This window comes from Chrysochloris asiatica, unplaced genomic scaffold, assembly GCF_000296735.1.
Source record: "Chrysochloris asiatica unplaced genomic scaffold, ChrAsi1.0 scaffold00067, whole genome shotgun sequence".
Taxonomy (NCBI): domain Eukaryota; kingdom Metazoa; phylum Chordata; class Mammalia; order Afrosoricida; family Chrysochloridae; genus Chrysochloris; species Chrysochloris asiatica.
Genome location: NW_006408585.1, coordinates 15,001,274 through 15,016,285, shown reverse-complemented (window position 1 = coordinate 15,016,285; position 15,012 = coordinate 15,001,274). Strand labels below are relative to the sequence as shown.

General features: G+C 41.9%; 1 protein-coding gene across 2 annotated transcripts in view; it reads left to right on the top strand.

The window, feature by feature from the left end:
- SAMD4A (sterile alpha motif domain containing 4A) overlaps positions 1-15,012 on the top strand; it is a 316,896-nt gene that overhangs the window by 188,531 nt on the left and 113,353 nt on the right. For both annotated transcript variants that reach the window (XM_006864624.1, XM_006864623.1), the window contains exon 2: positions 2,550-3,068. In XM_006864624.1, the coding sequence (XP_006864686.1) occupies positions 2,550-3,068 (519 nt within the window). The remainder of the gene's footprint in view (positions 1-2,549; positions 3,069-15,012) is intronic.

The following is a 15,012-nucleotide window of genomic DNA, read 5'->3' as shown; positions in this document are numbered from 1 at the left end:
ATAGTGACCCTGTACAGGGTTTCCTATGAATCTTTACGGGAGCAGAAAGCCTCATCTTTCTCCCACAGAACAGCTGGTAGTTTCAAACTGCTGAACTAGAGGTTAGCAGCCCAATTCGTAACCACTATGCTACCAGAGCTCCATACATATATATAAAGAATGTGGGGTGTCTCACTAATAATTTTACATGTATTACATGTTGAAATGATAATACTTTGGCTACATGGGTTAACTAAACTGTATTAAAAATTCCATCTGTTTCTTTGTATGTTAATATGACTACTAGAAAACTTATTATCATATATGTAGCTCACATTATATATACCTTGGACAGTGATGTTCTAAACCATCCTGTTCTATTTTTCAAGCCTCCAGGACAGATTCTGGAGCCTTCCTTGGTGACTGATTGCTCAGAGTATTTGTCATTCTGACAATTCATTTCTTCTTCTCATTCAGTCATATCTCTCCTGTTTTATTTGAGGATGTAGTCTTCAAATAGTTGATGGCTCAGCATCTTATGAAATCCCACTTAAAGAGAATTAGGCCTCTTCTCATCGGATTTTGTGTGTAAGAGCAATAACCCTATTTTCTTTCACATTTTGACTTTATCACCCTTTGATCATTTTTAGAAACTTTCGCTGGATCATCTCTGTATTATTGTTGATGTGAAGTTTTATAGTGTTTTGGGAAGTTGTACAGCAGATTTGGAAACCATTTTAACATTTACTGCACAAATTGGTACTGCATTGTAGGATAAGTATTGGGCTGCTAACCTTAAGGTTAGTAGTTCGAACCTACCAGCTGTTCCTTAGAAATCTTATGAGTCAGAACTGACTCTGTGGCACTTAATGACAACATTACAAATTGTTCATTAACATTGGTTATTTTTCAGAATATGTCAATATTTTCATTCATTCTATTCTGGATGCTTTATTTTCAGTAATTTGGTTTCCATGTCCCCTTACCCTTTCATCTTTGCTTTAGAGTAATTATTAACCATTTGGTTCTCTATATTATTTTTAAAACTTGGTGTCTGAAATTATCCATAGCACTTTAATAAGCGTCTGACTGATCCAAAGACAAGTAGAAAGAATTATTTCCAGTACCAAATCCTTGACGGTCCTTTTTGAGTCCTTACCTCATTTAATCTGACTAATGAGACAGTTGAGTGGGGCTCAGAGAGGTTAGATAAGTTACCAAAGTTCTATCACTAAGGAAGTGGCACATCTGGGACTTGTCCCCAGATTTGCCTGACCAGAGTTCTGGTGTGGCACTGTGGGCTAATGCGTCAGACTGCAAAGTCATTGGAACTGCAAGGTCGGTGGTTCAAGCTCACCAGTCACTCCTTGGAAACAGGGTTGCTATGGGTCGGAATCATCTCGACAGCACTTATCAACAACAACAACAACATTCTTTCATTGTATTCCATTCCTTCCTTGTCTGATGGTTTTCTTGAAATGTGCCCTTATGGTCTTGAGATCCCTTGCAGTTCATGGCTGATGCATTTGTAGCTTATGGTCAGTAATGACTATTGGACTTGTTCTAATAGGTTTGTGCCTAGCTAGAATTGTGAAGCTGAGCTAAATTCCAGAAGCCCTCTTGCAACTCTTCAGACATTGTATAAAAGCCAGCAGCAAGACTGTGTAGTGCTAGCCCTAGTAGGGTCATGAGTGGGACGGACCGAGTTGGGGTCTCCCAGTTTCAGGAGTGGCTTTTCTGGAAGGAAGCTTGCTTTCCTGTGGCGTCAACTCCTGTGGCTAACTGACAGCCTTCAGAACCAGTGACTGCCCAAAGACCAGTCAATCACAGTGCATTGTTGATCCATGTTTACTTATGTAAGGCAACAAGCTCGTGCTTTGTGTGGGAAGGAACAGGAAGGGATCCTTGTGAGTGTTAAAACCAGATCTTCACCTAAAAACAGTCTCCTTGGTGTATCTGCTCAGGGTGTCCCTGGAGCCGAGTCTTTGATCCATCGCTTGTTCTAGCTCTGAGCCTGTGTCCTTCCTCTGAGTTAGGTGAAAGGTGCAGATTTACTATTATGACATGAAAGAAGTACTTTTGTTTTGATTTGTTTTTTTCCTGGTGGATTTCTCCACCTGTGAAGCTTAAGAAATGTCACACACATGCCTTTGCCAGGGTTTTAAACCTGTCTGGGGGAAGGAAGCATAGCAGCCTTACCCCAAGGACTGGGCTGTTATTCCTCAATCTCTCCTGTCTATCTGAGGGAGTAGCTAGACTTTTCTAAAAAAGAAATACGGTTTTGCATTTTCTTTGGTTATACTGAAGTGGTCATTGTGTCTTTGGAGACATGAATGAGCATTAGATCAAACACCCAAACATCGCAGAACATTTGTTCTGTGTTTCATTGAAGTCACTGCCGTCTGACAACTTGAGGTCAGTTATGGAACCCTCGTGCCTTGACTATTTTGAGAAAAGATAGCCAGGTATATAAATTGGGACTCCAGTCTACAGGAATTCCCTTTCCAGGGTGGTGTTTCATGTCTGAGTGGGTCTGTTTGCTTGTTTACCCTGTGTATTTTCCTTTTCAGGAATCATTAACCAATGGCAACAGGAATCCAAGGATAAAGTGATTTCCCTCCTGTTAACTCACCTGCCTTTGTTGAAGCCAGGAAACCTTGACGCAAAAGTAGAGTATATGAAACTGCTCCCCAAAATCCTGGCTCACTCTATTGAACACAACCAGCACATCGAGGAGAGCAGGCAGTTGCTGTCCTATGCATTGATACATCCAGCCACTTCATTGGAAGACCGCAGTGCTTTAGCCATGTGGCTGAACCACTTGGAGGATCGCACTTCTACCAGCTTCAGTGGTCCGAACCGAGGCCGCTCGGACTCTGTGGATTATGGGCAGACACACTACTATCACCAAAGACAGAACTCTGACGACAAACTCAATGGGTGGCAGAACTCTCGGGATTCTGGGATTTGTATCAACGCCTCCAACTGGCAGGACAAAAGCCTGGGGTGTGAGAATGGCCATGTGCCCCTCTACTCCTCCTCATCTGTCCCCACCACAATCAATACAATTGGAACCAGCACAAGTACAAGTAAGTCCCCTGAAAGCCCTTTCACGCTGTCTTGCTTTTGGTGACTTGCTGTGTTTGGCATGTCCCACTGCACATGTCTGCTCTGCGCACTTTGTAACCCTGGGAGAGAAGGGCTAATTGGAATTGGCGATAGGGGAAAGGTTCTTTGGACCCTATTTTTGTGTGGCGCTTTTGACTCTGGAAAGATGAAAATGCTGAGCAGGTAAAAAATGATTGATGGTTCAAATTCGGGTTACATACAGACTGGAAAAAAAAAAAAAGAGAGAGAGAGAGACTCAATGGTGAAAGAAGGAAACTTCCTGTTTCTAAAAATAGGAAGGCCTTTCACCCCTATGTCTTTCATGCAGGGGTTTTGGGATCTGAAAAGATGCTCGGTTACCACATGACACTCTAAACCTAATTCTAACCCATGGTTAACCAGCCAGCCACATGGGCTTTGTGCTTTTTTTCCTTGTTTTTAATGTCACCCTGGAATGTACCCTCCCTTGCATTTTCCGGTTTGAAGCCCCAGTTGTCGGGAGCACTTCTCACAGGGGTAGTGGGTTTGCTAACGGAGAATGCTGCTCTGTGCTGTGGCCTGGTGTGAATGCTGTGGACACTACTCATGCAGTCTAACCCCTTAGGAGAGGCAGGGCAGGAACTGTTATGCTGCGGGAGAAGCAGGAGAGAACAGCTCTCTGCTCTTTGGACAACTAAAGCAAAGGAGTCTGCCCACAGTTTAGACTAGACCCGAATCCTCCCTGTGCGCTCCAGATAGGCTGAGCAAAGCCATAAACTTACCATCCATGCTTACGTACAGCTGCAATGTGGGAACGCAACCATGTGACCCTGAACTTGGATGCTAGTTCTCGTGTGTCCTTGAGCATAGTAGAGTGCTGGAATCACTTTTGGGGGGTGAGGGGAGAGCCTTCTTGTGGTAAGACCCTGGCTGTCAGTGTTCAGGAGCCCTCAATTAAATGATATGAAAGTGTTAAGAATTGGCACTGATGGTTTTTTGGCTACTACCGCCACGTAGCCAGTGGGCCTTTTCAAATGGCTATGTCAAGTACGGAGCAGCGCTAACCATGATGGCGTCAATTGAAGCAGTATTCCCTAACCAAGGAAATGCTTAAGCTATTGCATGAGGGTTTTGATTGTTTTCTCTACTTTATATTTGGATACCAGTGATTTCACATATTGGGAATGAGGTGATGATGGCATCACTGATTGATTGTGTAAGAGGGCTCTTGTGGCGGTCGGTTCCTTCTGCAGACTAGCCATCTAACTGGGGAATTTTGCACTAGCTGCTGTGTGATGGTGAATGATGGCTGGGTCTATTAGAGCAGACACATGCAGACTGGAAAGACAAAGCATGTCGGCCCGAGTTTCCTGGGTCAGCGGCACAGTCTAATAATTATTACTAAATTCTTTGATAGCTGAGAGAGATATAAACTCCTGAGCTGCCTATCCTTTCAAAATTTGATCTTTTATATTTTAAGGGACTGAGTTTTATGCTGTTGGTTTTGAAATTGTCTAGAGTCATCGCATTTCCATCTCCACAGATTTACACATTTTGGGTCAGTACTTGACAAGATTATGACATTTAAGGAAGTTGACAGATTGTGGTTAAATGGTACTTGTATTTTTCACTGTGGCCACCCAGTCCCTTGTTGTAGTTTGATGTTAAGTGCTGTCGAGTGGATTCCTTATCATAACGACCTTGTATAGGGTTTCCAAGAGTGGCTGGTGGGTTTGAATTACCAACCTTGTGATTATCAGTCCAGTGCTTATCCTATAATGCCACACCAGGGCCCAGCCCCTTTGAAGGGAGTAAAAAGATGATTGTCATGATCTCCCAGATCTTTGCATAACACTTGGACTGAAAAGAACTTGGGGGTCTAATAAGATGACTAGATTCCAGGTCTCTGGAAAAAGAAAGGGATGTGAGCCCTATTTCAGAGCACCAGCAAGAAGATAAAAGAGCTCCCTGCACCCCGCTAGAAAGGTTCATTCAAACACGACCAAGTCAATTTCAATAATGTCTCTTTAACAAAAGGTTAATGACGTTGCTTTACTCCTCTGCCTGGTCTATTGCAGTTAAATTGTGTTTGTAAAAAGTACAAATGTTTGGGTCATTGATTCATTCGTGCCTCTATTGGATAAATACTGAGAACCCAGGAGGCAACCTGACAAAGTGAAAAGAAGAAGAACATTGGTGTCAGTACTGTGCTGGGTCTAAATCCCAGGCCTGCAATTTGCTAACTATATTGTGACCAAGTTATTTAATCTCTCTGAGCAAGGGTTCCCATTTATAAAATGGGAACATTCATGAAATCTACCTTCAAGGGCTGTGGTGAGAGCAAAGGATGTGATGTATACAAATGCTCATTCAGCCCAGGCCAGGATTGGCAGCAGTAAGTACTCAGTAAGTGTCTATTAAAAGAATAAATGAGTAAAACAGGAGAACAGTGAGGAACACAGTGCTAATGTATCTTGTGTCTCTGTTTTCAGTTCAGACAGTCAGCACTGACACAAGGCGATGATATAGGCACCTTTCCCTGAGCTAAGTGGCTGGCCTGTAGGACAGTCTAGGGGGACTTGAATATGACTTTGGACCCTTTCATTACAATAGAATATAGCCTGGACTCAAAGCTTCAGGCCTATTCTATTGCAATGAAGAGCTATGTGTTCTACCAAGTGAAAGAAAATATCAAGGCAATGTATAAAACAATATGGTTCTAAGTAATGAGATCAATGAATGTTATACATTTAGACATTATTAGCCAAATTAATGACAGTTAAAAAGTAAGTGGAAAGCTATCCCTTCTACAGTTTCTGTTTTTCATTTTTGTTTACTCTACTAGTATTTTATTCCTTTGGTGTTGTACTTCAGCTAAGTGCCTTAGAATTTGTGGCGTACTCCCTATGTGGATTTTTCGAATCCTTCATTGGCCCCACAACACTTCATACCTAGCACTGTGTGAGAGTTCATAGAACTTATAAGGAAGCTTAAGACAATCTTTCAGCTCTTCCAGGGAGAGAGAAGAACTTGTAATCAGTCTCACCATGAAAAAGCAAATCTTTCTTTTAGTCAGACTTCACAGAAATGTTGCAGAACAATCCATAAATGAAATAAAAAGTGCGATAAAATGAATACAGTCACAGCACCAGGCAATGTAGGGTTAAGTATCAGCTGGTGTTCTTAAGTGGTATGAATGTATGGGAGTTCCTTGTGAGCTGGAGGGTCAGGAAAGACTTTTCAAAGAAAATGGGAAGTGAACTGGGATTTAAGGGGGAGGAGAATGTTTAGAAAGAGAAGAGGGAACATGCATTGTGAGGAAAAGGGTGCTGTGATAAGGATAAAGTAAGGGTGTAGGAAGGTAAGTGTAGTGAGAGGGGAGGTAGTAAAAAGCAGCCTGAAGGAAGGGATCTGAGGGCCCCTAAAGAAGCCCAGAAGGAACCCTGGTGGCACCATGGTTAAGTACTCGGCCGCTAACTGAAAGGTTTGAACCCACCAGCTGCTTTTTGGGAGAAAGATATAACTTCCGCAGAGATGACAACCTTGTTCTCCTCTGCCCTGTAGGGTCAGAATTCACTCAGTAGCAATGAGTTTTGTTTGTTTTTTCAAAGACAATGGCCCAGGACTAAAACATGCTTGGTTCCATTGTGTGTGGGGTCATCATGAGTTAAGGGCTAGCTCAATGGCAGCTAACATGTCACCAACAAAAAGGCCAAACATTACATACCTGAACACAGCACTACCAGGCAGATTGGGCTACTGTGGGCAAACAAGGTATTAGCCAGTTGTGAGTACAGAGTCAGTGAGGAAATTCCTTTAAATACTTAGTTGGTGAGGTTGTAAGTTTGTCTATACAGAGCAGAAGGAATGGTTACAAGAAATGTTGCTTAGAAAAATTGTCATGATTAGGATTCGTTGTTGTTGTTATGTGCCGTGGAGTCGGTTCTGACTCATAGCCACCCTGTACAGGGTTTCCGAGGCTGTAAATCCTTACAAAAGCAGAAAGCCTCATCTTTCTCCCACCTGACAGCTTGGTAGTTGCGAACTGCTGACCGTGAGATTAACAGCCCAATTCGTAACCACTACGCTACCAGATATTCATGTGAATATACATTATTCATTAATTTATTTGTTCATTCATTCACTTAGAAAATGTTTATTCAACACCTACTATATGCCTGGTTTGCTCAAGGCCATGTTTGTAGACAAGACAAAGTTGCCTTTGTAGAACTTCCTGTCTAATAGATATGTAAGTTACAATATGTAAGTAAATTACATAATGTTAGAAGTTGAAAATTGGTATGGAAATAGAAAAGGAATAGAATATCAAGTAAAGATCTGGTTTAAGAGGTAAGGGGAGGAGGTTGTAGTATTAAACAGGGTGGTCAGTTCCCACCTCATTGAGAAGATGACAGCAAAAATTTAAAGGAGGTAAGGGAGCCAAATGGGTGTGTATGGGTAGAGCATTCTGGATAGAGAAAAAGCTAGAACAGAGATCCCAACCTTGAAAGGGGCCTGGCTTGTCTGGGCAAAACATGGTAGCCATGAGCTGAAAGGAGAGAGTGAGGGAGAGACAGTGGAGAAGTAACAACAGGGAACTGGAGGGAGAGACTGGAGAAGTAACAACCAGAAACATATCCTACTAGGCATTACCGAGCAGGGCAAGGCCTTTGGCCTTTATTCGCAGTAAACCAGGAAGTCATTATAGAAGAGGAGTGATGTGATCTGACTTACATTTTGGAGGAATTTTTCTGGCTGCTGTGTTAAGAATAGATTGTGCCAGGGCAAGGAATCGAAACAGGAAGGCCAATTAAGAGCCTGTTGCAGGGATCTAGGCAAGAGAGCTTGCAAGCTTAGACCAGGATGACAACAAAAGAAAGATGAGAATTGGTCAGAGTCTGGGTCTATTTTAAGAATAGAGTTAACAGGATTTCCTGAAAGAATGAATGAGGGCTTTGAGGAAGAGGATTCAAGAATGACCCCAGAGTATTTTCCCTTGAGCAACTGGAAGGATAGATTTGCCATCAGTTGGGAATGTTTATCAAGTTTGGAGTTTGGTGTGGTGCTATAGGGTAAGCACTGGACTGCTATCCACAAGGTTGGCAGTTCAAACCCATCAGCGACTCCTCAGAAATTCTATACAGGGTCACTATGAGTCAGAATGAACCCAGTGGCGCTTAACAACAAGAATAAGAAGAATAGGTTTGAGTGGGAGGAGGTAAGGAGTTCAGAATTTTAATGAGTTTGGCAATCAGGAATGTCACATAAGCAGTTGGATATATGAGTATAGAGTTTGGGAGACAGGACTGAGCCACAGAAAACATATGAGTTGTCAGTATGTGGGTGGTATTTAAAACTATAATACAAAATGAGATGTCCAAGGCTAATAATGTAGATAGAAGAGAATAAAGAACCAAGCCTGGTACACTTCAACATGGAGGCTGGGAAAAAGAGAAGGAAACAGACAAGGAAACTGGTGAAATGTCTGAGATTGGAGATAATCAAGAATGCTCATATTACAAGGCAAATGAAGAAAATCAGGAAGGAAGGAAGGATGAATTGAATAAAATGTTACCTATAAGTCTAGTAGCAGTTCGAAACTACCAGCTGCTCCGTGGGAGAAAGATGAGGCTTTCTGCTCCCATAAAGATTTACAGCCTCGGAAACCCTGTACAGGGTCGCTATGAGTCAGAACTGACTCCACGGCACACAACAACAACAAGAATTGACCAAGATGAGCCAAGAATTGACCATTGGATTTATTAATACAAACATTACAGATACATTGAGAGTGCTTAGCCCATGATAGAAATGCTGGTGTGGTGTTGTAGTATAAGCACTGGACTATAAGATCACCAGTCAAACTCACCAGCTGCTCCTCAGAAACCCTGTATAGGATTTGAGTTGGAACCAACTCGATGGCACTTAGCAACAACAATAGCAAGTCCATGGTAGGTAGTACATTAAGTACTAAGTAATGAGTAAACTTGAGTTAATGATTCTAAAGAAATTGGAGGGAAGATAGGTTGAGGAACAAGGTACAAATGTGGTTTTGAATGTATGTTGAGTTTGGAAAAGTGCTGGAACATTGAGATGGAGAAAAAAATGTGTTTATTAGGCATTCAAAACCATTACCTTCTTTGCCATAAGATGAGAATTAGATAGTGCCTGGCTATGAATTACTGAAAATTTTGATATTAAAAAATCTACAGTTAAATCCTAATAAAAAGGGAAAATACAGAACAGAATTTCAAATTTTCTTGGACTCCAGACTTGATGGAAACATGAAGGTTGGATGAACTGAAACTTTTTTTGCCCTGGGACCAGCTTTAACCCTGAAACCCAAAATGGACCTGAAATTTTCTTAAACAAAACAATAGTTTACCTTAACTAGTAAAATAATGTCTGAGGACAATGAATGTATGTTGTTGGAGGAAGAACAATTCAGGAAAGCAGGCTGAGAATGGGTGTAAGACTCAAAGGATACCATTGCTGTCACTGAAATCGCAAGTAGAAACCTCTGAATGCTTTGCTTTGTATAGTCTCAACATTAACAACAAAATGTTTTTTTTTAAATCTGTGTTAAAAAAAAAAAAAAAGTGGTGAAAGCAGAAAGAGTTTTTGAAGGAAGAGAGAGAAAAAGATGAAAATAAAAGTAGAGAGAAAAACCTAAGTCCTAATCTAGTGAGAATTACCCCACTTTCATCCATTCAGAAAGAGATAAAAGCATCCTTTATTGATAGATTGTTGTTTATATTAAGTGTCCTTCAATTGGTTATGACTCAGCACAACCCTGTATAGGATTTCCAAAACGTGGCTGATGGCTTTGAACTTATCCTACAACACCACACCAGGACTCCATTGTTGTTGTTAAGCTGTTGAGTTGGTTCCAACCCATAGTGACACCCCGTATAGGGTTTCCAAGAAGCAGCTGGTGAACTTCAACTGCCAACCTTGCAGATCAAACTGACTTTGCAGTCCAATGCATTAACTCACAGCGCCACACCAGGACTCCATTACAGAGTTTAAATCAAGTGAGTTTTCACAGGATCTTTGGGCTGGATCTTTGCTATCCCAGGAGAATGAGCTGGGATAGGTTGGTACATCTATGTATTAGGTGACATATGGGTAGCATCGAGGTGCTTCAGAAGAAAGGGAAGAATTTTTTTCTTGTTACTGTACTAACGGAAGCGATGATTGGGAGTAAGAATGTAAAGATTCTTAACCATGAGCCTTTTTATTGTTGTGAAGTACCGTCGAGCTGGTCCGACTCAGAGTGACCCTAAGTAGGGTTTCCAAGGATCAGCTGGTGGTTTGAACTATTGACCTTGTGGTTCTCAATCCAGTGCTTATCCTACAGCACCACACCAAGAGCCTGTGTGACCAAAGGAGATCAAAATACTGGGTACGACAAACCTTGTGAAATGTCTTGGTTGACTTTCAGCCATCACAAGCAATTCCACATGAAGAGTGCATAGAACCTGCTCTGGCATCCTAGATTTGCTTCATGCCTGAAGTCTGCTATGGGAAAAGTAAACCATTCAGCAAAAGAGCAAGTATCTCCTGGCTTTCTTAAGAGTTTGCATAGCTTGTTTATGAGGCATTTTGGTGTCTCCTCAATTGCTCCCAGACTGCTTTTTTGACCTTGTTTGCTACTCCTTCACTAGCAGACTTCTACCCAGAAGACAATTTGTGTGTTGCAGATATAAATGAAAGGGACTTATATCTGGTCAAATTGTTGCAATACCTGATTTTCTTAGCATTCTTTACCTTTGAATTTGAAAATATGGCAACTTTTTGCTCGGACAATGTTGAGACAGGAACTCAGAAACTTTGGGAAACAAAAATGATGCCAAAATGCTCTATGTGATTTGCTCATTTCTTTCCTGCTACAGATTCATATTATCAATTGGAACCTCAATATTTATTTCATTCCTCTTAGTTGATGTTTTCATTATTAAAAACAATACATTTTTAAGATGTTGGTCCCATCAACCATAAATAACGAATTGACAATAAGCGTACACACCTACATATTACCTACCATGTGCTGGATACTGTTCAACACCCTTTACATAAATATTAACTCACTAAACCCTCTTAGGAGCTCTGGTGGCGTAGTGGTTACGAATCGGGCTGTGAACCGCAAGGTCAGCAGTTCGAAACTACCAGCTGCTCTGCGGGAGAAAGATGAGGCGATCTGCTCCCATAAAGATTTATAGCCTTGGAAACCCTGTACAGGATTGCTATGGGTCGAAACCAACTCCACGGCACTTAACAACAACAACAAACCCTCTTAACCCATGAAGTAGTAGTAGGTACTGTTATGACAGATGAGGCTTAGAGAAGTTCATTAACTTGCTGGAGTTGAAACCTGACAAGTCATTCTCCAGATTCTTATTCTTCACTCTAAGTTATATACCTGCCTCTATGTTCTAGTCCTGTCCTCAGAGATGACCTCAATTAGTACCTTGTAAATCAAATCAAGCCAGTTGCCTAGAAGTAGATGCCCTATGTGTGTCAGAGTACAACCATGCTCTCTAGTATTTTCAGTGACTGATGTTTCAGAAGTAGATCATCAAGCATTTCTTTGAAGGTACCTTTGGTTAGATTCAGAATGCCAAACGGTTAGCTGCAGAACACCATCGCTGTTTGCACCACGCAGAGACTCCTTATAGCTAGGAGATTGTGGTTTGTCTCTGACCCTGAATTTTCCCTTGTGTAGACCCGCTATCCTACAGCTTCAGTAGTCCAGATCTGACCCTTGTCCAAATGCCTGCTTCTCTGTGACTCACTGAGACAGAGAAGTTATTGGTGTGCTTGCTACACACTAACCCAGAAATCTCCATTTCAGCATTAGCATCTGAGTCTTTGGTTTACATGCCCACCACCTCTTTCAGATGATGAAGTCCTTGGAAACAGAGGTTTTGTCTTCTTTATCATTCTTTGCCAGTGTCCAAAACACTGTGGCTCAAAAGTCACAGAGATTCTGAGGTGGCAGATTCTGGGCATGTGTTCAGCTGCCACACTCCTGGGGCAGATTGTCTCTGTCAGATAGTGGCTGTCTGTTGCTAAGCCCAGATGTGGCCTCCAAATCCTCCTCAATATTCTCCTCTAGGCAGCCACTGTAATTCAATAAGAGATGGCCTGGGAGCTGCCTGCTCGCCTTGCCAGAAGTGTTAGCGGAGCAGTAGGGACTTCATAAATTCCTGGGCTCACTAGGCAGATGTTCATGAAAATAATGGATTTCCAAAATCAACAAGAAATGTCCCTAGGAATTCATTAAGTATTTGGTGATAACATTGATCATTTCAGCTTCAGGTGGAACTCCTTTGATTTATGTTTACCAACCTGGTGTCAGTACTAGCAAACTTTTTAAAAGGTACTGTGATCTTGAGTGTGGAGTAAGTTATATGAATTTATTTATGTCATAAAATGTCATAGAGTTATACACAAAGGCATACTGAAAGAGAATGTTGTTGTTGCTAATGTTGGTTTTGACTCATAGTGGCCCTGTACAGGGTTTCCAAGGAGTGACTGGTGGGTTTCAACTACCAATCCTGTGGTTAGAATTCCATTGCTGATCCACATCAGGACTCCCTGAGAGTCTTGGATCCAAGAGATCCAGTTGTTGTTAAGTACCACTGAGTCAGCTCTGACTCAGAGCAACCCTGTGTAGAGTTTCTGAGGAGCCACTGATGAGTTTGAACCTCTGACCTTGGGGTTCACAATCTAGTGCTTCCTCTACAGTTCATTGTATGTGGTCAGTCTCCTGGTTTTGATAATACAGTATCCCATTGGGGGAAGTTAGGTGGTGGGTACATGGGACCTCTCTGCACTATTTTTGCAATTTCCTGTAAATCTACAATTATTTCAAATTATAAAGTTAAAAAAACAATAATAAATGTTCTGGAGCATCCAATACCTGAAGTTTTCTTGGACTTAGGCCTTAGTTCTTGGCCACATAGAACCAACCTGAAACAAACTACCTCAGCAGGCAAGGTAACAGGAGTGGTGTGAATCTCAGGGAAGCCTCACATCTGTCAGTAGAGTCTTGGTGTGGTGCTGTAGGATAAGTACTGGACTGCTAACTGCAGTATCAGTGGTTCAAACCCACCAGCTGCTCCTTGGAAACCCTATACAGGGTCATTATGAGTGAATATCAACTTGATGGCACTGAGCAACAACAATCTGTCATTGGAGGTTTGTGTGTTGCTATGCATGATATTTAACAGGTTTCAGTGGCCCTTCCAAACAAAGCCAGACTAGGAAGAAAGGCTTATGAAAATTAGCCAGTGAAAACCTTTTGGACCCCAACAGTCTAACCCTATTGTGGATGGGGTCCCAGGAGCCAGTGGCTGGCTTTATGGTACCTAAGAGTAACAACAACAATCTGTAACTGGCAAATATCCTCCATTTTATTTAGCCCCTTAAGCAGCCAAAGAACCCTGGTGACGCAGTAAGATAACTGTGCAAGGTTGGTGGTTCAAACCCACCGGCCATTCCTCAGGAGAAAGATGAGGTTGTCTGCTCCTGTGAAGATTTACTATCTCAGAAACCCCAGGGAGCAGTTCTGTGCTTTGTAGGGTCACTATGAATCAGAACCAACTTGATGGCAATGTGTTTGGTTTTCGGCAGTCAGTATCAGCTCTTTTAGAGATTTGTGTTTTGTTCAAGACTTTCTTGCTTTGCTTTTCCCTCTGCCCTTCACATTTTCTAACAAGGCCACTAGCCACCTCAGGCTCATTCCAGTCAGCCTGTGACAAGCCATTAGAAGCCTGCTTTTGCAGAGATGAGAGACGCTGTAGCAGCTTTAGGCAAGTCTGACTAGAAACTTAGAAGGAAGGGCAGCACCTGGGTCCCCTGATTCTGCCTTGCAGCCTGGAAGGCCACCCCCATCCTAAGACTTCAAAGCCACTGAGTTGGTTTGGAGTCCCTTTTAAATTCTCAGGGAATTATTTTGTCTTTCATCAACAGATTTTTTCTTGGTGGAAAATTTCTTCCTCCCAAAAATCTAGCCAACCTGGCATGTAACTGAAAAAAATTCCACTATTTCCTTAACCCCTCATTTGCTCTTCAAAGAGGTAACTAATGGAATCGTTGCTTTGCTCCCTTTGAGAAGCATTTTAAACAGCTGCCATGATATATTTTTAGCCTAAGCTTCCTTACCCTTTTGGGCAAACTTTGTTCAAGCACGGCACCAGCCTTCCTGCTACTACACTCTGAAGACGGCTCAGGGACATCCACAAGCCGGATGTTGCCACTGAGTAAATCCTTCTCCCCTTTTCAAAAGTCCAAAGGTTTTATAGTATTTTTGTTTCTCTAGTATTTGTTTTCTGGAGCTTGGAGAGAAGAACAGTTAGAAAAAAAGACTGTAGTAAGCAAGAAGCCTGCTAGTTTGTTCTGAATTAGAGATCCCATTGCTTAGTGAGAACCAAAGGCCATGGACTGCATGTGTTTGTAGCCATATGTCATATCCCTGTGCCATCCCCCATGTGGGAAGACTCTTTTAGCCTTTAATGACAGTGAGGGCTGTTAAGCAGGGGATGAGCTACAGAGGAAGGCAGTTGTGTTCTCATTCTCCACCGTACTTTAAAAATAGGATGGGTTCTGGCTGAAATCCATGGCTTGAGTTGGACCAGCTTGAAAGAGGGAAGGGGGGTTGGTGGAGGGAGAGATGGACAAGATGGCTTCTTTAAGAATCTCTGAGCTCTGTACTCGATTTTATTATTCCACTAGGTTTAGTCCTTTACTAACAATGGCTGTTCATAAGCAATTGGACAAGAAAACTTTTTCATCTTGTGTCTGCATATCTTCATTTTTGTTGTTGTTTCACTTCAGCTGCAATGAAGAAAGATGTATCATGAATGTAGCTTATTATAAGGATGTCAATTATGTAGAATATTTAAATTGGCAAAATTAGTCAAATACACACACACACACACA